General features: G+C 35.7%; 2 protein-coding genes across 2 annotated transcripts; one reads left to right on the top strand and one right to left on the bottom strand.

Annotated features, from left to right (window-relative positions):
• Positions 1–3,602: 3,602 nt before the first annotated feature.
• On the top strand, positions 3,603–15,740 carry LOC133289430 (uncharacterized). Its single transcript, XM_061487357.1, has 13 exons — positions 3,603–3,817; positions 4,100–4,165; positions 9,420–9,506; positions 10,514–10,612; positions 10,926–11,021; positions 11,182–11,247; positions 11,347–11,437; positions 13,582–13,649; positions 13,745–13,810; positions 14,204–14,254; positions 14,496–14,560; positions 14,968–15,051; positions 15,419–15,740. The coding sequence occupies exons 1-12, from the start codon at positions 3,644–3,646 to the stop codon at positions 15,023–15,025; spliced, it is 987 nt and encodes a 328-aa protein (XP_061343341.1). The 5' UTR covers positions 3,603–3,643; the 3' UTR covers positions 15,026–15,051; positions 15,419–15,740.
• A 3,022-nt stretch (positions 15,741–18,762) lies between these two features.
• On the bottom strand, positions 18,763–21,166 carry LOC133289432 (uncharacterized). Its single transcript, XM_061487362.1, has 6 exons — positions 20,950–21,166; positions 20,804–20,851; positions 20,335–20,572; positions 19,473–19,752; positions 19,208–19,285; positions 18,763–19,074 (listed from the first exon to the last, which is right to left on the bottom strand). Exons 3-6 carry the CDS (start codon positions 20,568–20,570, stop codon positions 19,024–19,026), a joined length of 645 nt encoding a protein of 214 aa, XP_061343346.1. The 5' UTR covers positions 20,571–20,572; positions 20,804–20,851; positions 20,950–21,166; the 3' UTR covers positions 18,763–19,023.
• Positions 21,167–22,416: the final 1,250 nt, after the last annotated feature.

Genomic DNA, 22,416 nt, shown 5'->3' with positions numbered 1-22,416 from the left:
TTTATTAGAGTTTTTAAATAGAAAAAAAATGTTTATCCTTTTAAAGGACGGTTATTTTAGTTAAAATGATTATTATTTATTTAATATTTAAATTAAATCTCTCATTTTCTTTTACCATGATTTCTATTTTTCTCACCATAAAACACAATAATTTTAATTAAAATGACCTAATTTTATGTTCTTTAAAAAGATAAACATTAATCACTTTTAAATATAAGTTGACCAAAATACTAACTTATTAGTATTTATAAAAATATAAAGAATATTTTATCAGAAAAATGTTTTTGCAGTTACTGCAGATAAGTTATCTGTATTTACTCTCAAAATGACGTTGTTTTAGTATTGAAATATTAAAAAATTATAATTATAAAGACTATTATAACTCTAAAAAAAATTAAAATTATAAAAACACCTTGATTTTCATCTTAAAACGATGTTATTTTAAGCTTAATGCAGATAACTTATCTGCATTTACGGCAGAAAAAACGAACCCATATTTTATACACAAACAAACTTAAAAGGACTAAATGCACTCAAGGTTTACCTTTGAGGGATAAATTATGTATTTACTGTTGTGAATGTACATATTGTTTGTTTGGTTATCACAATCTGATTTACTTGACAATGAAAAACCAAGGGTGGGAGTTGGTATGGCAAGTAGTTTGTACTTTGTACAGCTTTTGGGTGGTATATCAAAATTTACTTCAATCCCTTGCTGAACATTTTATTGAAGGCTCATCTTGAGGCTAAAAACAGTGAATAAAAAATAAAGCAGTTAATTTTTTGAATCCCTCTCCTTCTCGTTAAACTATGTAAATAATTTCTTCTTTTTTTATGTATATAAAGACCTATGGATAGAAATATAAATGAAGAAATGAAATACAATTAAACTCCTTAAGAACCGGATAAAGGTAATGTTTAGTAGATTAGGACATGATATATGAGCTTTGTTATATATTTAGTATATTATAAAAAATAAATAAAGAGAAAGTGAACATAGAATCAAAAAAATTGTTTAATTAAAAAAAGCATAAATGAGCTTACCAAAAAAAAAAAAAAACGAAAAAGTTAACCAATGTTCTTGTGATTTACTTTGGAATCATCTATGTTCCTGTGATTTTTTTTATTACATATATCCCTGTAGTTTGTAAAAAGTAAAAAATCACAAGGGTATATGTGATAAAAAAAAATATACCCTTTTATAAACCACAGGAGCATATATGATAAAAAAAATTAAAAGAATATAAGTAATTATGGATTAAATCACACATCAGTGAATTTTTCAAAAAAATAAAATAAAATAAAAAAGAAAGCATAAATGAAAGTCCAAGTCTAAAGTAAGCAAAGGGGCATAATTTTCCATTTTATGGTTTGAAATGTCCAACAAACGCGGCCCAATCTGAAAATAGAGTTTGACTTAGATCACCCAAACAAACACGCATCTAGAAGACTAGAAGGAAGGAACACAAGACAAGCACATCAAGGATTAAGTACGAGGTGAAGAAGAAGGAAAAAAAAAAAAGGTACCAAGTAGTTTGATTTTTGATTAGATCAAGGATGGTGCTGAATAGCAGCGTGGTGGTGAGGGTGGCGCACGTGTCAGCGAACCTTTGTCAGTACATAGCGTGCAACCCTGAGAGGTTGAACAGCGACACCGTTTTGCGCCTCCTCTTCTGTCTCCCTCTCCAACGCATCCTCCTTTCTCTCTCCTCCTACCTTGGCTATCATCATCCTCCTCCTCCACACTCCGATTGATTCTTATCTCTTTGGTGAATCATTAATCGTTCTTGTATATTATTATTTTTTTCACTTTTTTGATTGTCGAATAATGTTTGTGTTTTATGTCTTTTCCTGAGTTTTTTTATTTAAATACATTTGACACTCTTTCTGCCTCCATCATAAATAATCTATCATATAATTTGGTAATTTGGCGATGGAAGCAAGGTGAAATTCTGTTTGACTCTGCTCTGGTTCTGGGTTTAATTAATTTTTTATTTATTTATGAGTATTATTTTTTTCATGTTATTTAAGAGAGAAATTCTCTGGATCCACATTTTGTGAGTAGGACATTTTTTGTGTGCATGGAAGGATTTCTCATTTACTAGAAAAATAATACCTTTTATTTATTTCTAAGAGTAAAACAGCAAAATGAACTCGCCTATCAACTTGTTTTTTGACGGATTGATGACGAGCATAGACTGGTCGAGTGTAAAATAAGCTCAAGTTGATGGGTCAACCCATCTAACAGGACGAGGTGGGTCTTTGAGCCTATTTTCAAAAGTCTGAGTAGGGTGAATTGACTTATTTTTTGACAAGTTGATGACTTTGCCATATTATTCTTTATCTTAAAGAGGCCCAATTATTCATTCCAGTACACAGAGATAAAAAAATATAGATATGAATTAGGGAACCCATAAATAATGTTACTTGGGTAGTGTAGGGTAGGGACTAGGGATTAGGGAAGGTAGCGTATAAAGTTTGAATCTTGTTGCCTGTGTCACATGACAAAATTTAACTAAAGCTAATGGTAGTTGTTGAATGGGGCAAAAACTTGAAAGAGTTGCTCATTTTCATTCGTTCAAGAATTGACGAGCATTATTAAATACTTTGTCAAAAAACTTAGCAATAAAAATATCGGGACAAAGCATGCGTTTTTCTTATATTTCATTTTATGATATAATTGCATCATTTATTTGTATGACCAAAAACCTGTTTTCGCCCATGCGTGAAAGAAGAGTGAAGCTTGAATAATTTTAAGTTGAAATTATTATTTAACTTCTTCTTTTTTTTCTTTCTTTCTTTAATTTAGCTTTTAGGGATCCGATATCTAATGTTCCTAAATGCGCCAAATTATATACTGATTGTCAAATATATTTTTACTCCGTTCGCGTTATTGTTATCACTTGCTCCACTTCAAGTGTAACAATAGATATCGGATCCCTAATAGAATTGTGTTTATTTTTTCGAATAAAAATGTTTAAAATTAAGAGAAATTTTTCTCATTTTAAGAGGGTAATATCAACTTTAACAAAAGATTTAAAGTATGTTCGGTAAGGATTGTTTTTTTAATGTTTTTCAAAAAAGATTTAATCCTTTAAACGCAAAACAAGTTAATCCGAATTTATATTTTAATAAAATTACAAAATCAATATGCGACCAATTGAAGCACGTGGTTCAATATTTGATAATAAGTACGTGGTCCAATTAGTTAATTTAAAAATAAAATAATCATTTTCTTTAACATTACAAAATAAAATTTTTAAATAAAAATAATAATTATCTTAAAATAAGTTTTAATGGTTTTATCTTTAGACTTAACTTGTATTTCATTTTAGGGATTATTGTTTCTCATCTTATAAGAAATAAAATTATCTCTTATATATACATAAAAATTTGTAAGTTGCATTGACACTGTATAAAAAAAAAAAAAAAGAAAGAAAAAGACGTGAAAAAGTATTATCTCATTGACTAAACTTTATTCCCTTCATTTTATTATCCTAAGGACAGGAATGCACCACAAAACCAAAGAAAAAGTAGCACAAACATGTAAAAAATTAAAAATCAAAATTCAGAGAAAACCAAAACTTATAAGAAAGAGAGAATTTGGTGCAGTTGTTGTTATTGTTAAGAGCTCAACCCAAAGATGAAGACTTTGGTGACGCCATTGACAAGGGTCTCCCCAATTTTTCGCCCAAATGACCAGAAAGCCCTTCCCTTCTCTCTCACACGTCACTCTTCTTTGCCAAATTCCTTCACCTTCCTCCCATTTCCCTCTCTCACTGTTTCCATGGCCGCTTCATCCCAATCCACAGCTCCGGTACCTCAATTTCTTCACTTTTCTCTTTCTTTTCCATATTTTCTTCGACCCAATTGAACACTAATTACCTTGGTCGCTTCAAAATCCGAACTTGCATAAAATGACTGGAATCTTCTTCTTCTTCTTTTTCTTTCATTTTTTTCTTTTTAGTTTTACTTGTTTTCTTGTGTGTTTTATTGGCTGATCGAAATTCTGAACTGCTTAATAATTTTAAGTCTTGTTCTTTCAATGATGATCATAACTCATGGAGTAATATTATGTTATTTCTGATTTCTGAATCAGACTGTGTCTCCTGGTGATGTTAACATAAAAAAAGAAGATGTCTTTCAATTGATTCAAGCACATCAGGTATTTTATCAGTTATCAAATCAATATGCTACTAATAATTGAATGTAAAATAATATGTTGTCTATTGATCTGTGGAGAGTTACAATATATAGAGACTCTAATGGGAAGTGAAAGGCTCAAACCTAATGCAATCCTAATACAATCAGAATATTTACGGATAAGACTGAATCCAATCATATCTAATATTCTAACACTCCCCCTCAAGCTGGTGCGTATATATTATGAGCACCAAGCTTGTTACAAATGTATTCAACCCGAGGATCTCTAAGAGCTTTAGTGAAAACATCTGCTAGTTGATTAGACGAGTTGACAAAAGCTGTCTTGATTTCTCCTGACTGAATCTTTTTCCCGAATGAAGTGACAATCAATCTCTATATGTTTGGTCCTCTCATGAAAAACAGGATTAGAGGATATATGTAGCGCAGCTTGATTATCACAGATGAGTGTCATGGGTTGTTTCTGTTCACAAAGATGAAGCTCCTGAATCAACTGCTTTAACCAGATCAACTCACAGGTAGTATTTGCCATTGCACGATACTCAGCTTCTGCACTAGATCGGGAAACAACAGGTTGTTTCTTGCTTTTCCATGAGATCAAGTTTCCTCCGAAGAAGACACAATAACCAGAAGTAGAGCGTTTGTCCGAGGGTGATCCTGCCCAATCGGCATCTGAGTAACCACAAATTTCTGTATTTCCCTGATCCGAATACAACAAACATTTTCCTGGTGCTCCTTTGATGTATCGGAGGATCCTCACAGCAGCATCCCAATGAGAATCACAAGGGGAATCAAGGAACTGACTAGCCGTACTAACAGCGAAAGAAATATCTGGCCTAGTCACAGTAAGATAATTGAGCTACCCAATCAGCCTTCGATAACGTCCAGGATCAGATAACGGCTCCCCCTGTCTGGGCAATAACTTAACATTAGGATCCATGGGTGTATCAACTGGTTTACACCCCAACATACCAGTCTCTTCTAGGATATCCAAGGCATACTTCCTTTGACAGATAGAAATGCCCTGTCTAGATTGCGCCACCTCAATTCCCAAGAAGTAACGCAGCTTCCCAAGGTCCTTTGTTTGAAATGCACTGAATAAATGTTGTTTTAACTGACGGATTCCGTCTTGATCACTTCCAATGAGGATGATGTCATCAACATAGACTAACAAATAGATGCACTTGTTAGGAGATGTAATCCTATAGAATACAGAATGGTCAACTTTATTGCGAATTAGGCCAAACGCCTGTACAGCAGAACTGAAGCGACTGAACCATGCTCGAGGAGACTGCTTGAGACCGTATAAGGATTTTCGAAGACGACATACCTTCCCAGACTCCCCCTGAGCAACAAAACCAGGTGGTTGCTCCATGTAAACTTCTTCTTGTAAATCACCATGAAGAAAGGCATTTTTGATGTCAAGTTGAAGGAGTGGCCAGTGACGAACAACAGCAAGGGCAAGAAATAGGCGGACGGACGCCATCTTAGCGACTGGAGAGAATGTATCGCTATAATCAAGGCCAAAGATTTGAGTAAAACCCTTGGCAACTAGGCGTGCCTTAAGACGATCAACATGGTCATCAGGTCCAACTTTCACAGTAAACACCCAGCGACAACTAACTATAGACTTCTCTGGAGGAGCAGAAACAAGGTCTCAAGTGCCATTGGTATGAAGTGCGGTCATCTCATCAAGCATTGCTTGGCGCCATCCTGGATAGGAAAGTGCTTCACCTGTGGTCTTAGGAATAGAAACAGAAGAAAGACTAGAAACAAAGGTGAAATGAGGAGGAGAAAGGCGATCATAGTTCAAGAAGGTATAAAGAGGATAAGGGTTACGAGTAGTACGTGTACCTTTTCTTTGAGCAATGGGAAGAGCCTCTGGTGAAGGATCCGTAGGGGAAGAATCAACTGCAGGGGGTAATGAGTCAGCAGGGGTCGAGTCGACTGGAGGTACTGTCTTACGAAGCTGATAAGTGAGAAGTGGACGGTCCTCAGGTACTGGAGCAATAGGTGATTGCTTATCTGGAGTAGAAGCACCTGCATCTGGCAAAGACAAGTCAAGAAAAGGAACAGGAAGAACATGATCAACCTGTGACAATGGAGATGGGATAGAATTAAAGGGTTGTTGATCAAGAAAGGTGACATCAGCGGAAACTAAGTAACGCTTGAGATCAGGAGAGTAACAACGATAACCCTTTTGAAGACGAGAATAACCAAGAAAAATGCATTTAAAGGCTTTGGATGTTAACTTATCCTTACCAGGAGTGAGATCATGAACAAAACAGGTACAACCAAAAACATGCGGGGATAGAGGAAAGAGAGGAACATCTGGAAACAATAAGTTACGAGGAATATTATTATTAAGCACAGATGAAGGCATGCGGTTGATGAGAAAGCAAGAAGCAAGGACTGCATCAGCCTAGAAGTGAAGAGGAACATGCATGTGAATAAGAAGAGTCCTGGCAATCTCAATGAGATGTCTATTCTTACGTTCAGCTACTCCATTTTGTTATGGAGTGTGAGGACAAGTGGTTTGGTGTAAAGTACCCTGTGTGGCTAAGAAATAAGAAAAGTCAACAGAAACATATTCCTCAGCATTATCACTACGTAAAATACGAATAGAAGCACCAAATTGAGTATGAATTTCAGCAGAAGACTTTTGATAAATAGAAAACAACTCAGAACGGTTTTTCATTAAATAAATCCAAGTACAACGGGAGAAATCATCAATAAAGGTAACAAAATACCGCAAAACCTAAAATAGACACACTACGACTAGGACCCCAAACATCTGAATGAATAATTGAAAAAGGAGCATCAGCTCGTTTATTGACTCGATTAACAAAGGAGGAGCGTATGTGCTTTCCTTGCTAACATGACTGACAATCTAAAGTTTGAAGACCGGATAAAAGAGGAACCATCTTCTGCAATTTCGCAAGACTAGGATGCCCGAGACGACTGTGGATGAGTTGTGGAGATTCTGTGAGAGAACAAGCAACTGAAGGACTCAGCACATCAAGGTAGAACAAACCCCGTGACTCACGGCCCACTCCAATCATCTTCCCCGTACCCGGGTCCTGCACAGAAACAAAATGGTTTGAGAATGTGACAATACAATTAAGAGAATTGATCAATTTACTAACAGATATTAAATTATAAGGGATGTGAGGGATGTAATAGACAGATGTCAAGGTCAATGAGGAGGTTGGACAGATTTGTCCAATCCCATGAACGGGGGCCTTAGTTCCATCAGCAAGAGTAAAAGAGGGTAAATTATCAGAATATGTAAGGGAAGAAAAGAGTTCCTTATTACCACAGAGGTGATCAGTAGCACCTGAGTCAAATATCCAAGGACCATGTGATGCAGAATGAGAAACACAAGCAACAGGATTAACAGTTTCTGAAGCAGAGGCCTGAGATTGAGGAGAGGACTTCCTGAGAAGGGCCTGGAATGCTGCATATTCTTCAGAGGAGAGAGAGACTGTACCATTTGAAGCAGTATCCGATTGAGCTATATTAGCAGCAAAAGAAGGTCGCATGTGAGGATACTTTGTGTAGCAGCGTTCCTCATAATGACCAAGTTGCTGACAGTAATGACAACGAGGTCGCTGACCACGTCCGACTGGACCTCCTAGGCCACGGCCTCCTGGGCCTCTACCACGACCACGTCCACCTCCAATATTCCCGCGAAAATCAGTACGGGAAACTAGAGCAGTAGAATCAACAGCAGAAGACGATGCAGGAGCATATTTCTTATTCAAATTCAGAAGACGCTGATACGTCATGGATAGATCAGGCTCCCCACTAGTCAAGATAGTATCACGGACATTATCATATTCTTCGGGAAGGCCAGAAAGGGTGGCAACCATAAAGAGACGTTCCACCTGTTTCCGATATGTAGTAGCATCAGTAGGGTAAGGCAGAATATCCAAATATGCCTGCATCAAAGAGCGACTCTTGCCAATATATGTCTCCATCTGAATGTCGGATGATTTGCTCAATTCCATAAACTGAGAGATGATGAAATAGAGCTGCTGAACATGATTAGTGTAGAGGTTTTTTGCTTCCTCCCACACTTCAGTGCAAGTTTGAAATGAATAAAAGATATCCAAGACGATCGGATCAATGGATTGCCAGAGGATACTCAGAAGTTGGTTGTCAATCTTTTCCCAATCAGACTTGTCCTCCTTAGGGACATCAGTAGACTTAGTCGTGAGATGGTTCCCATATCCTTGTCCAAAGAACCAAACTCGAACAGAGGTGGCCCAGTTCTTGTAATTAACAGATCCCTTCAATTTTGAAGAGGTAATGGACCCAGTATTGGTAGAGATGATATTGGAAGAATTTCTCACAGGAGGAGATGGAGAATTGACCTCCGAATGAATAGGAGAGTTTGCTGCCATAGTATTAAATCACAAAGATATAAACCGAATAAAGAGAAACGAACCTAATCACCAATCAAGAAGAGGTGCGCACAAAAAGTCAGACCCACAAAGAACTAACCACAGATCCAGAAAGAGGAGGAGAAGACGAGCTTCTCTGTCCAAGATCGGCCGGAAAAAGCCGCCGGAATAGTGCTCACGCGCCGGCAGAAGGTGGCGCGTGAAGCCCACGCGCAGAGAAGACTAGAAGCGCGTGAGAGCGCGTGACAACTCCGATGGTGGCCGGACTTCCACAGAGCAGGTCGCCGGGATGAGAGGATGCTGTTCGCGTTTGGTCCGGGCTGAAATCTCGCCGGAAAAGTGCTCCGGCGGCCTGAACAGTGGCTGACGGTGGCTGATGGTGGCTCCGGTGACTGTTTGGGGATGTGGACACGTGCAGAAGATGCCTGGAGAGGACTTACAGTCCTTGATGGCTTGCCGAAAGGACGCACGACAAAGAAAAGATGACTCCTAAACAGTGGGCTTAGGTTTTAAAGCGAAGAACAAGATTTCTAAGCAGAAGCGAGGGTTCCCAGAACGAAATAGCTCTGGTACCAAATTGAATGTAAAATAATATGTTATGTATTGATCTGTGTCAGAGAGTTACAATATATAGAGACCCTAATGGGCTTAAGTGAAAGGCCCAAACCTAATGCAATCCTAATACAATTAGAATATTTACGGATAAGACTGAATACAATCATATCTAATCATATCTAATCATATCTAATATTCTAACACTAATCAACCTCAAAGTAGTTGAAATATAGTGTGCGTGTGTGTACATCAAGGAAGATTGGTTGTGTGTTCAATTTATTATGGTTGTTATGATAGGAAAAAGCTGCCAGACTTCCACCAGTTGAAGAAATTCGAACTGTCCTTGATCGTAGCATACGTGGGATGCTCTCAACATTCTCTAAGGTTTCTGTACTTTCCTTTCAATCACTTGTGCAACTGATTGTTTTTTTCCAATGTGGTAAGAAGTTTAATGATAATGGCTGAGTGTAATTCATGAGAATCAAAGACTTAATTAAGCTATATTCTCTGATTTCAAAATGAATAGCAATCACCTTTTATTTTAGATGCTGTGGTTGCATATAGCTATTAACTTTCCTGGTCTTTGGAAGTTAAATATACAGTTCTGGTCTGGGACAAAAAATACATTTATATATAAGAAATCTAATTTTAAAATAGGGATAACTTTAACTGGATAAAATGCTGAAAGCATCTTTGAGCATTACAGATACTGAGCTTGATCAAATAAGTCAGACATGGAGGGAGAGTGTTTTGTCTCTTTGGAAGTTCATGTTGAGAAATATAGTCCCACATTGGTTGTATGGGCAACTAATGTGAGGTTTATAAGGCCTTGGGCACTCCCACCCTTTGAGCTAACTTTTGGGGTGGTGACCTCAAGGTTCTTAACATGGTATTAGAGCCTCGCTGCCCCCTACTTTCTCTTGTGGCGTTTCTTAGCACAAGTAGGTTGGGCCTGTTGCATTGTCCACTCTTCAAGTCTAATGGGCTCTTGTGTGAGGGGGCGTGTTGAGATATATAATCCCACATTGGTTGTATGTGCAACTAATGTGGAGTTTATAAGGTTTTGGGCACTCCTACCCTTTGAATTAGCTTTTGGGGTGGTGTATCCCAAGGTTCTTAACAGTTCAGTTGTGGTCTTTTGATCACACCCCAATATTCACTTTCTTTTGGTACTAAAAGCCAGGAGGGACTTTAAAAACCCTTCCCACCCAAGTAACAACGACAAACAAAATAACATAATAATAATAAAAATTCATGTTTGGCAGAGCAATGAAATTGAAATCTGACTACATTTTGTGTTTATGTGTTTCGCATGAAATTTTTAGTAATCATTGGCAGACAACTAAAACATCATTTTCTCACCTGTTCTTCTTTTGATTTTTAACATGCAGAAGCTCGAGGGTTATCCATCAGGGTCTATGGTTGATTTTGCATGTGATGTAAATGGAAATCCTATACTAGCAGTGAGCGACTTGGCAGTTCATACAAAGGTTTTCTTTTCTTTTTTGACCCCAAAATTTTCTTATTTTTTAGAAAATTATGAATATACGATAATTTAACGATTAAAGTTGTTTCTAGTTGTGAACTGACTATATATAACCATTGAGCACATTGTGCCGACTGCCGAGTTTGGCTTGTACAAGACTGCAAATTCAATTTCAAATCCTATTTTTCATGTCCTCAACATGCACATGGTTGTGTTAACAATCATAATTCATGAGAACACCTTTTGTGACCATCAACACCTACCTAGTTAAACGCTTGCTTCCATTGCTAAAGAGTCTTGTTTCCTATACTTCACAGGACTTAACTGCTAATCCTAAATGTTCATTGCTTGTGGCTAGAGATCCTGAAGATCGGACTGATTTAGTGATCACGTTACATGGTGATGCTATCTCTGTAAGTTTTGATCTTCTGTTCATTTCCCAGTTATACACTGTTTCTTTTTGTCTTTTTCATTTTCTTTTACTATTGTGTATTGGACAACATAGTTATTATATTTCAGAATCAGTATATAAAAGGTGTAGAAGTTTAAATGTGTTCCTGAAATTTTATTCAGGTACCTGAAAAGGATAGAGAAGCCATTCGAGCTGCATATTTGGCAAGACATCCCAATGCATTTTGGGTAACATTGTTCATCCTTCTTCTTAGCAACTCTTGCATTTTTTTCCTTCTGTTTATTGTTGTATAATTAAAAACTATCAAAACACTTCACGTATCGAAGGTTGACTTTGGAGACTTCCAATTTGTGCGCATTGAACCAAAAGTTGTACGATTTGTGTCAGGTGTTGCCACAGCTTTGTTAGGATCAGGAGGTTTGTTCACTATTCCACTCTTGGTTTAATTTTCTGTTAATGCTATTATTGTGCAAGGTTCCTCTTTGATTTGAGGAGTTTGAAGGGGAAGGAAAGACGGTTTAGCTTTTCATTTTAAGTAAAAGCTTCCCTCATTTGATTTTTTATTTTTTTAGATGAGAGGAATAAAATGAAAGATTGTCATGTAAACACTCAAAGGCGAAAGAAATATTATTATTTCTAAAGAGAACATGTAGAAAGAAGTACAATATATATAGAGAGACTAACGGGCCCAATGAGCCGAAGAGAGAATAAACAAAATTCCTAAAAAACAAGTGGGAAGTCCCCTTAGTCAGGACATCAGCTAATTGACGTTCGTAAGGAATATATAGAGTAGTGATCAGTCCACTATCTAACTTATGTCTGATGAAGCGGCGGTCGATCTCAATATTTTTTTCTGGTCATGTTGGAAATGATCGTGTGTTATACAAATAATCGACTTATTATCACAAAGGAGCTTTATAGGTCCTACGTTGATTTGAAAAGTGGTTGGCTGGAGATAGAAACCGCTGCTGAAGCTTTCTGGTGCATGTGAAAGCATGTGGAGCAGTTCTTGGATGAGAGAGTGTCATAGAATGGTAGATCGGGAAGTTCTGAGTCAAAAATTGTCTTCTTGACTAGAAAAGTTGCCGGAAAATTTTTTGGTGGCGGCTGGTGACCGGCAGCGGAGGCATGACAACTGCGCAAGAGGATCTGGACTAAAAGCTACGGATAAGTTAAATGCTCCCAAGATCGAGAGCTCTAATCAACTAGAAAGGAGAAAAATTGAAATATTATTATTCCTCAAGAGAACATGTACAAAAGGGGTACAATATATATATTGAGAGACTAATGAGACCAATGGGCTGAACTGGGAATAAACTCAAATCCTCAAAAACAAGGAAATAAAGGATTGACATTAATTACAAATCAATAACATCAACATCAAGAACACATTCATCCCAAGTTAGTTGGGGTCGGGGATGTACAATAATTACCAATATTTACAACAAAAGTTCTTGTCATCTTCGTCTTCTTTTCTTTTTTTTATAGAATTTTTATAATTCTCTAAATTTAAAAATAAAAAATGGACCCTCCCTTCCCTTTTCCTCTAAAGTCCTCCATCCAAACATACCCTTTAGGCTCTCTCTTTGGGGAAACGGATTGGGGGGATCTTTATTATTTTGAATATTCTTATATTTTTTTGTTGAATTGTCACGTCTACTTAGGTCTGTTTTGTTATATGGATTGCAATCATGTGGATATGATAATTTTCTTCCCTTAGGGTGATATATGACAGGAAAAAACTTCCAATATTAATGTGTCAGGGTCTAGGTTTGCTAAGGAGAACCTAGGGTAGAGACAGTTGAATTGATGGATTATTCAATATTCATTATAGTTGAAGCCTTGAAGGTGAGGGTGATTTACCGGCAATAAAGGGGTTTTAGGGTTAGATTTGTGGCTGTCTGGGTGCCATGAAGTGGGACAAAGCTATTCTAAAGTGAGTTTGTCCCTAAAGTGAGCAAGTAAGAGTGTATCCACTTTTGATTTAATTTAAAGTGTACTGTGATCTCAACCCACTAAAATTTAATAATGGATTCACCCGTACTTGCTCACATTAGAGACAAACTCACTTTTAGGGGAGTATTTTTTCTGTGAAGGGTACCTGTTGACTTCCTAACTAATTAAGAAACACTAAAACATCAAATTAAGAATACCCCTAAAGTAATGTGAAAACATCCTAACTCCTACCAGTAAATATTACGAAGAATTCAATCAAAGTCCTGAGATCATTTCATTTTCAAGTTGAGGATTTCTTTGTTTTCTGCATCATGAAGGATGATAAGAACTGTATCTCTCAAGTTGGTGGCTTTGATTCAAAACTGTACTCGTTATCTTGCTTTAGGATAGCATACATTGCAATGAATACATAATGAATCATTGCGTTTTGAGGTGAAAACTTTTTATTTAAAATCTTTAGAATTGGTGCCAATCATAATGTCTTGCCATCACAAATGGAAGCTTCAGAAATGAGCAAATATCATCTCTGAACCACAAGTGAATTTCTTGTGTGTTTTCTATGTTATCTATTACACCATTTAATTTAATTTTCACTTTGACTTCAGAGTTTAGTGGAGATGAGTATAAATCTGCAAAAATTGATCCCATAGCTCAGTTTTCCAAGCCAGTGGCGGTACTGATTTCTAACTGTCCATCATGTTACATTTCTACAATGTCTTTCATAAGTCGGCCTTTTTTAATTCTAATATAAACATTATTATTTGACAGTCTCATATGAACAAAGATCATGCTGATGATACAAAAGTGATTGTCCAGCACTGGACCTCAGTTCCGGTATGTCATCTTTGAACATTGTACAGCATACAATAGAAATAAGAAAGGAGGCTCTACAATTCACCTGTTTTTATCATGTAAAATTCCTTTGTTAAGCCAGTATGCAATATGATATCATAGTGAATGGGACAGTAATATTCAGTGGGAAGCTGAATGAACAGGCATAAGAAAATCTACTAGGATAAATTTCTGATTATCATGTATATTAATTACATTGGTGAGTTATCAATGCTATCAATCATAGGGCATTACGGTGCACATTGTGGAAAACGCCAATTAAAATAAAATAATATGTTCCAAAAAGAATATATGGACCCAAATTCTTTCTTCTTTTCTGCTGGGGAGGGACTGATGATGTTCAGCCTTAATGTTAACTGAATTGATCATCTGCAGGTGGACTTTGCATACATACTAGATTTGGATAGTCTTGGTTTCAATGTTAAGGTATTGCCACTGTTATTTGTTTCAATATCTTCTATATTTCCCATTCCTTTAGGCACTACTTTTAATTTTAAATTTTTTAAAATTCACCTATAAATTGGACAAATGAAATCTTTAATACTTTAGTTGGTCCTTTCAGTAGTTTTTCTCCTCATTTGCAGTTATGGTGAGTGTTTAATTGTTTTTCTGAGTTTGAAATCTCTACCTTCTTTATTTGAAGAATTAATTTTTTATTTTTTTGTAGGCTGGTTACCAGGGTGATACTTTCAAGCTCCGTGTACCTTTCCCTCGACGTGCTGAAGATAGAAAGTAAGACATCATATTTGATATAAACTCCCATCTTTTGTAGAAATGGACACATCTATATTCGTTAGTTTAAATGTTCTCTTCTGTTTTCCAGTTTATTTACACAAATCTGTGCTTTGGTGTAAACTTTGATGAAAATGATAGAATGACTGTATTAGTCTAGGCTTTTGCTGTTAAATAGCAGATAAAAACCTCCTCTGTTATTCCTTTCCGTTCTTTTGTCATCCTTTTGGGATGGAATTAATCATGTTCATGCCAAGGACTCCTTGCTGAATAACTAGTTCATGAGCTACCTATTGTCAAGGGCTTAAGCTTTTCTAATAAGTAATAAAAAAAGTAATTGTTAAATGCAGCATGTTGGTTGGTTTTATTTTCTGCAGAAAGTAAATTTTTTACTGTTTTTCTTGTAGGGATGTTAAGACTCTCATTGTTGAGATGCTTCAAGCTGCTAGGCCTCAAGTTGATTGATTACTCAACAGATCAAAGATGAACAGGTGCTCATTCAAAAATACTTCAATCAATTGACGTGCTTTGGTCTCTAAGATTTGTCATTTTTCTTCATTCAGAGATAAGTTGGCCATGCCTTGCAATTAGATATACCATATATTGTTAATTCTATTTATGCCAAGTACTTGCATGAGTTGGCCATGCCTTCAATTAGACCAACTTGCAAATTATTTGTCTTTGGTAATCCTGAATTTGAGTGGCCTGGTTTAAAAGTCAAAGGAACCGATACAGTCATGAATTGTAATAAAGCTTTCAAAATGTCAAAAAAGTAGTGAAGAAGACACTTTTTCAAGAATGGGGTTGTATGAGAAGTTCTATCTGTTCTCATCCCTTTCTTTTTTTTAAATGCTGCAGCATCCACCAGTCAACCTTCCTCGGGAGAGGACAAAATGTGTACATCGAAAAGCGGACAAATAAAAGCAGTTATACTTTTCAAAGATGAGATGTCAAAGCAAATGGTTGACTTTGTTTACTTCTTCTCTTATACGCTATTTGGGATTTTTTTTTCATGTGGGAAAACACTTTGAATATTAAGAAATAGAAGTGGTGTGGTAGTCTCTCAAAGACACAAACCCTTTTGTACATAAATGGTTATGATATCTTCGTCCAGGGTGTATGAATAATCCTTTGAGAAACAACAAATAATTTTTATTTTTGTATACATACAACAATAATTTCTACACATAATTCGCTGGATGTTGTGCCATAATATATACCACATGTCTGCTGTATTTCACAAAACTTTAGAATTTGTGAATACGCACTTGATCCATCACAAGTTCAAAGAAAAGAACAGTTTGAGACTTTTGTACACTACTTTCCCTTGAAGGGATATCCAGGTATGAGAAAGTACAGAGAAGTCACATCTGTTTTTAAAGACTTCACTTGAGAGAATGTAACTGAAATGAAGTTTGCACCATACCCTCTTTTTGGACGTAGCTATTATAGGGGAGGCTAGAGTTATTATGTCTAACACTTCAACTTGTACATTCTGGGGCAGTATAGCCAATTTTAACCCAAACAAGCTTATACGAAATCTGCTTTTCTGCTGCACTACGAGGTGATTTTATTGCACCTTAGTAGTTTTTGTTTTATGTTATGTATTGTTTTAAAAGTAAAGAAAACATCTTGATATAGAACAAGAGAGTATTGATAAAATGTAATATTTTAATATAAAATAATATAACCGAAGGGTTATATTTTTCATAATTGAAGTTATTTAAATTATTCTAGAGATAATATTTGACAAGAGGGATAGTTTATTTATTGCTGCACACGACCAAAGCTCAGCGCGTTAAAACAAGTCATTTTTGTAATACAACAACTTTTTTTTTTTTTTTTTGAATGATTTTATGAAACTCTTTAGTGTTATGAATCTTATGATTGTATGATCAATGATTTATTCTGTTATTACGTAACCAATATTTTTTCAATGACAAAAGGTCAATTTTTGTATTAAGTGACGAGAGATAAACTATAATTTATCCATTTTTATATCCAATTGCGTAAATGTAGCTGAAAACAAAAGCCAACCAAAAAACCAAAAGGGAAATATTGGCTACCCTTTGTTTTTTCCTCTGCTCCAAAGGGTGATCATTTTCTAGCAGCTGATGCGTAAACCCTTTGTTAGGATGATTGAACATACCCCAACTGTTATTTTATTTTTTTCTTATTCATTTTCGTAATGCTCAAAGAAATAAAAGGAAACAAATAAAAAACATGCATATCGCTGATAAATAATCAGAAACTTGTACTTTAATCCCCTTTCACGCGTCACAACTACCCTTGCTGAATGACTCTTGCAGATGTAAATGCAGCATGAGGTTTGAATGGATCATGGAAATTTTGGTGGCATGGTTTATGCCTTTGGGGTATACACACTTAACCACATACATAGGCATGAGCACTTTCAGCAAATAATCACTTGACTAATAAGAGAATCAGGTGGTAAGCTTGTCAAAATTCAATAGGCCCTCTTAGATTGCATAGGCAAAAGTAGAATGGTAACTCCTCTTTCTTTGTTTCAACTTTGATATAACTTTCTAGAGACAAGCGCGTAATTGTAATCATTGTAAATCCTATCTTTATTTGCTCAAATTGTATAAATAATAATAATTGTACGTTACTAGCTGCACATATTAGATCATTTTTAAATAAGAGGTAGGATATTCTTACTACCAATTTTTTCTACTACTACTCCACTACCACTTTAATTTACCATTGGATTCAAAAATTATTTTTTTTTCTCTCTCTTCATTCAACTTTTCCTCTAACCCAATGGTTATTAGAGTGGTAATGAAGTAATAGTAAAAAAAATAAGTAGTAAGAATATCCTACATCTTTAAATAAAAACTTTACTTTGTTTTAACTTTCAGTGTCATGCTTTGAATAGTATTTGGTAGCAGAGATTTGGGCACAAAAGGGTATTATTATGTTTAAGGCTAGACACGCACATGGTCCATAATTCCAGAGACACGTCTCATTTCTTTTCCGATTAAAATCTCTACTAAGCAAGAGTTTAGATATAGACACAACAAAATCAACAAGAGTTTAGATGATGCTTTATTTGGCCTCATGCCTACCCTGCCAGAAGATGGATATGCCCCAGACTTCCGCTCCTTAAAATCAGAGTGGATCTTCTGATTTGTTTGTTAATATGATCATCTTACGTGAAAAAATTATAGTTGTTAAAATTTCGATTTTACGTTTTTACGATTTTTTTCATTAAAACAATTTTACTAACATTTCAAATAGTTTTACGTTTTTATGATTTCTTATATTTTTTTTAGATTTTACGTTTTTACGATTTTTTTCATTAAAACAATTTTACTAACATTTCAAATAGTTTTACGTTTTTATGATTTCTTATATTTTTTTTACATTACGATTTTACATTTTACGATTTTTTAACACTTTCTAATTTTACTTAGAATCTCGATTTTAATAACCTTGTGAAAACATCTTAGTCATTCATGCACAAATCAATGACAATAAAAAATGAGAAAAAAAATATTAAAATAAAAAATCATCGCCATTAATTTCTCCATCAATAATTAGGATGTAACATGAATATATTAATTAACACATCCATTCCCCCTTGAAATATTTCTTTCCTTATTGGTAACCATTATCTTTTAGGATTTTATGTTTATTATTTAACATAATATAACTTCACTTTCCTACACACATTAAAGAGGTGGAGTCCATATATTTTTCTTTCTCTTTCATCATTCCACTTTCTCTTTCCCTTTTAATGTGAGAGTTGAAAACAACACTTACATTATGATAAACCCTATCTTGTAATTGTTTTCAAACTTCTTCTGATGTGAGAGTTGGAAACAACACTTACATTATGATAAGTAACACTAATAAAACCCTATCTTTTAATTGTTTTCAAACTTCTTCTGATGGTCAAAACCTACATGACTTGTAGCATCCAGCATATGATGTGGGGCATAGCATATGCACAAATTGGTTTGCGAAAAAGGATCATCCAATCTCCAACTCCCAATTTCCATCAAGGCTTATCTTGAAACCATGGAAAAAGGAAAAAAGAAATAGAGAGACAAGAAAGAACACCATGAAGAGGGTAGCTGAAATTAATTAACGAGTGCACGCCAGAAGAAAACAAAACGTAACTGAGGGGGGAAGGATCATATTCAAACCTTCATAAAGGAAGATAAACAAAAAATAGAGAGATGAAGAATGACATAAGCTGAGAAAAATAATTTTCATTGATTGAAATGTATTGGATCGGATCTTACTCGTTTACAAAAACATGAAGGGGCATATACGCCTTTCCCTACAGACTTGTGAAACATAAACTTAAAAAACTTGAATAGCATCAACTCAAATATCATCATCATCTTCAAAACATTTCATGTATCAGCAGAAAAGAGCTTGGTTCCCCCTCGTGTGATGGTTGTGGATCCGCTTCAAATGTTATTACATCATCATCATCATTCAGAATCACTTTCTATACTCCCCATGGCCTTCAATCCTCTTGGCCTCTGCATCCAAAACCCAAAAATAAGAACCCTTTAGCAATTAATAGCATGAAAGGAGATAAGAAAGCAAAAACACAAGGCATGGTAGTTGTAGATCCAGTTACAGTAAAAAAAGTAAACCCCACCAACCACGTACCTTCTTGTTACTTTTCTTCTCCCTAACTTCATATCTCTCTTGGCACATATCAGTCAACCACGCGCCAGGACTCACCGACTGTAACAGAAGCACCAAACAAAACACAAGTGGACAAGATAAGGTGGTGGTGAGAATGAAGATCCAACTCAAATCACCAATAAAAAAAAAAAAAAAAAACCACCCCAACATCTAAATTTCCCATTTTTACCCCCACAAAAAACTTAAAACATTTAAAAATTAAAAAAGAGAAAAAAAAAAAACTCACAAGTAGGCTTCTTTGGATTATCTTAGCCCTCTTTTTGGGTCTCTGAGGAAGCTTGCAACCCTTCATAGCAAGAAAATCCTCCTCTTTCTCTTTGCTAGAGAGGGTTATGTAAAGCTTTGGCCACACCAGAGCTCTTTCCTCTCCGTTGTTCACATCGGCGGAGACTTTGCCGTTCTCCTCCGCAGAACCCCTCGTTATGTAGTACCGGTCTTCCTTCTCCGGCGACGCCGATTTCCTGTTCTCCCCGGCCGCCGACCGGAGAATAGCCCCGTCGGAATTCCTGCACCCAAATTCCACATCAAATCAGAACGGAACAAAGAAAAGAAGCAAATTTCAAACATTTTCACACATATTACAGATCCAATGCTCTCATATTCTTTAAAAAAAAAAAAAAAAAGAGTTCCACCCAGGAGAGAAAGTACATGCTTATCGCATCTGGGTATGCAAAAAATTTGATTTTTAACATCGTAACATCACCCAAAACCCCCATCTTTTTCCGGGGAAACTTAGCAGAATGAATGGAAAAAGGGGGAAATTTTTCTCTCCTTGCTGCTTCTCTTCCTCAACAGAAAATTTCCCAACAACCAAACAAAAGGAAACAACATCCTTGCATTTCAATATCACAACAATACAACAATCAAAACCCCCCATTTTTTTTCTGTGAAACCAAAAAAGAAGGATTTGAATAAATAAAGGATTTTTTTCCTCTCTTTGAGAGTTTCTCAGCAATCAACCAGAGGAAAACAGCATCATTACATTACATCAACACAAATCCCAGTTTTTCTGGGAAAAACAAAATTAGAAAAAGGAAGAGTTGGGGTAGATTATGAGGAGATCCCTCGTTTGATGTTGTTGTGACAACCTTGTGAGGCGATTGGGTTGTTGATGAAGATGCGAAGTTTCTTTCTCCGAAAGAGCGAGTCCAGAACGATGATCCACTGCAGAAGCTATCTTCCTTCGGATTCCACCGTTAAGCCTTGCTGAAATCCGAGGGTCTTTCACCCTCACACATCTCAACCGCTTCTTATTCCCCCACTGCAAGAAAAACTCTGGCTCTGAACCCTTAAACGCTCTCTGGTTCCTCTCCTCTGTCTCCATATCTGCCTCACAATAAAAACCAAAAAAAAAAAAAAACGATTATCAAGCTAGAATTTTTTTCAGTACAGAACGAACTCAAAAAACACAGAAAAGAGAAACGGACAATTTCCACCACAAAAAACCCAATTCAAGTTTAAGGGTGTGGAGTGTGGTGGATTGTCCAAAACGAGACGCAGATAAGGATTAAGGAGAATTGGAGAAGATGAAAAAGACGGAAAAGGGTTGCCTCCAACCTCAAGATCTATGCTTCAAAGAAGATAAATCCTTTACAAAAAGCTATCCTGAAACATGAAACACAGAAAAAGTGTCAGAACAAAGAACAGATGAAGATAACAAATCCGTTTGCAACAGACCCTCGAATGAAAAGATGAAAACTTACAATGATACAAATTCAGGTTCAGAGAGGAAGGGTATGTGTTTTCCTCTTCAAACGAAAAAAAAAACACAGATCTTCTTCTCTGTTGTTAAATTTGCAAACTTTCTTCTTTTGCAAACGTGTTCTTTCTCTTCTTCCCTTCTCTGCCTTGCAGAAGTGATGTTCGTGTATTCTGCTGCACTTTCTCTCTCTCTCTCTCTCTCTCAAACTGAAACAGAGTTTGCGGGTTATTCTCTTCTCTTGCCATGTCTCTGGCTTTGTCTATTTATCCTTCCTCTGAAGTGACTACAAAAACTAGACACAATCACAGCCGTTGGATTTCCAAGTTAAGGGTTTGCTGATTGATCAGAGTTTTGTGGGCTCCTCACCCTCAAACTCAACTTCCCTTTTTTATCTCAATAATTGATGGGTTTTATGTTTATCATGTAACATAAAACAACTTCACTTTTCTACACAAGCATTAAAGAGGTGAGATCCACATGTTTTTCTTTCTCTTTCGTCTATCCATTTTCTCTCTCCTTTTTGTTGTGTGTGTGTGTTGGAAACAAAACTTAAGTTATGTAACATAATATTAATAAAGGGTTTGTTGTTTATCATTTTAAATGACATAAGTTATGTCATTTTAGGAGAGAGATAGACACAGAAAAACAGAAATCATGGGAGAGAGAAAGTGGGTGGTTTTTTTTAATTTAAAATTTAAATTTTCTATGTCTGTATCTCTCTTAAAATAACATAACTTTCTGTTTTTTAAAATTACAAACATTTTTCCCATTAATAAAACCCATAATTGATAAACAAAAAACCTAGTATCGTGCTTTTGTTTTTACCATGGGCTTAGGCCTGGGCCTAGATCTGGTCATGGGCTTGGGCTTCTTTCAAGACCCAATTTCTATATGGCAATTCGTAAAGAACAGATGCAGAACTTATCTTTTGGGCCAAAAACTAAATAAAACATGACTTCTATTCAGGGTCATATCGTGGCCCATCTAAAGATAGTGGCCTCTCTTTTTGTTTCAACCCAAAGCAAATTACTGGTATAAAAACAAAAAAAGCTTTTTCATTTATCTAATTTACCCCCGTTATTATTTTTTGGAAAAATTAATATTATGTTGTAGGAAAATTTTTAAGTCATGTTATAGAGATAATCAATTGTGGAGTCCACTATTTTTAAAATAAAAGAAAAGTAAAAGAATTGATGGGCCCACTTTTATGTTTGTGTAGGAAAATAGCTTGTGTCATGTAAAAGGAGAAAAATATTATCCATTATTTTTAGGGTCTAAGATCCATTGGTTGTGTGAATTTTTAGAGTAACTTATAGGGTTAATTTAGGTTGGTATGATTTTGTTAACATGTAGTTTGAACTTTGTAACTTTATAATTTGTTCTGTTCCATATTTTCATTAGTAGTGGCGCACTCACTTGGTTTTTAGCGGTTGCTTTGGCACCAGCTGATTTTAAAATATGTTACATA

Source organism: Gastrolobium bilobum, unplaced genomic scaffold (assembly GCF_033153095.1).
Source record: "Gastrolobium bilobum isolate Gb01-03AN ecotype WA unplaced genomic scaffold, APGP_CSIRO_Gbil_v1 utg3711, whole genome shotgun sequence".
Taxonomy (NCBI): Eukaryota; Viridiplantae; Streptophyta; class Magnoliopsida; order Fabales; family Fabaceae; genus Gastrolobium; species Gastrolobium bilobum.
This window is presented reverse-complemented; position numbering and strand designations above follow the sequence as displayed.

Coding starts and splice junctions, on each gene's coding strand:
- LOC133289430 (XM_061487357.1), top strand. CDS start 3,644: ATGAAGACTTTGGTGACGCCATTGACAAGGGTCTCCCCAATTTTTCGC. Junction 11,022..11,181: donor TACATGGTGATGCTATCTCT/GTAAGTTTTGAT, acceptor AATTTTATTCAG/GTACCTGAAAAGGATAGAGA. Junction 13,650..13,744: donor AGTTTTCCAAGCCAGTGGCG/GTACTGATTTCT, acceptor ATTATTTGACAG/TCTCATATGAACAAAGATCA.
- LOC133289432 (XM_061487362.1), bottom strand. CDS start 20,570: ATGGAGACAGAGGAGAGGAACCAGAGAGCGTTTAAGGGTTCAGAGCCA. Junction 19,753..20,334: donor CAACCCAATCGCCTCACAAG/GTTGTCACAACA, acceptor ATTTGGGTGCAG/GAATTCCGACGGGGCTATTC. Junction 19,286..19,472: donor TAATCCAAAGAAGCCTACTT/GTGAGTTTTTTT, acceptor CTTCTGTTACAG/TCGGTGAGTCCTGGCGCGTG.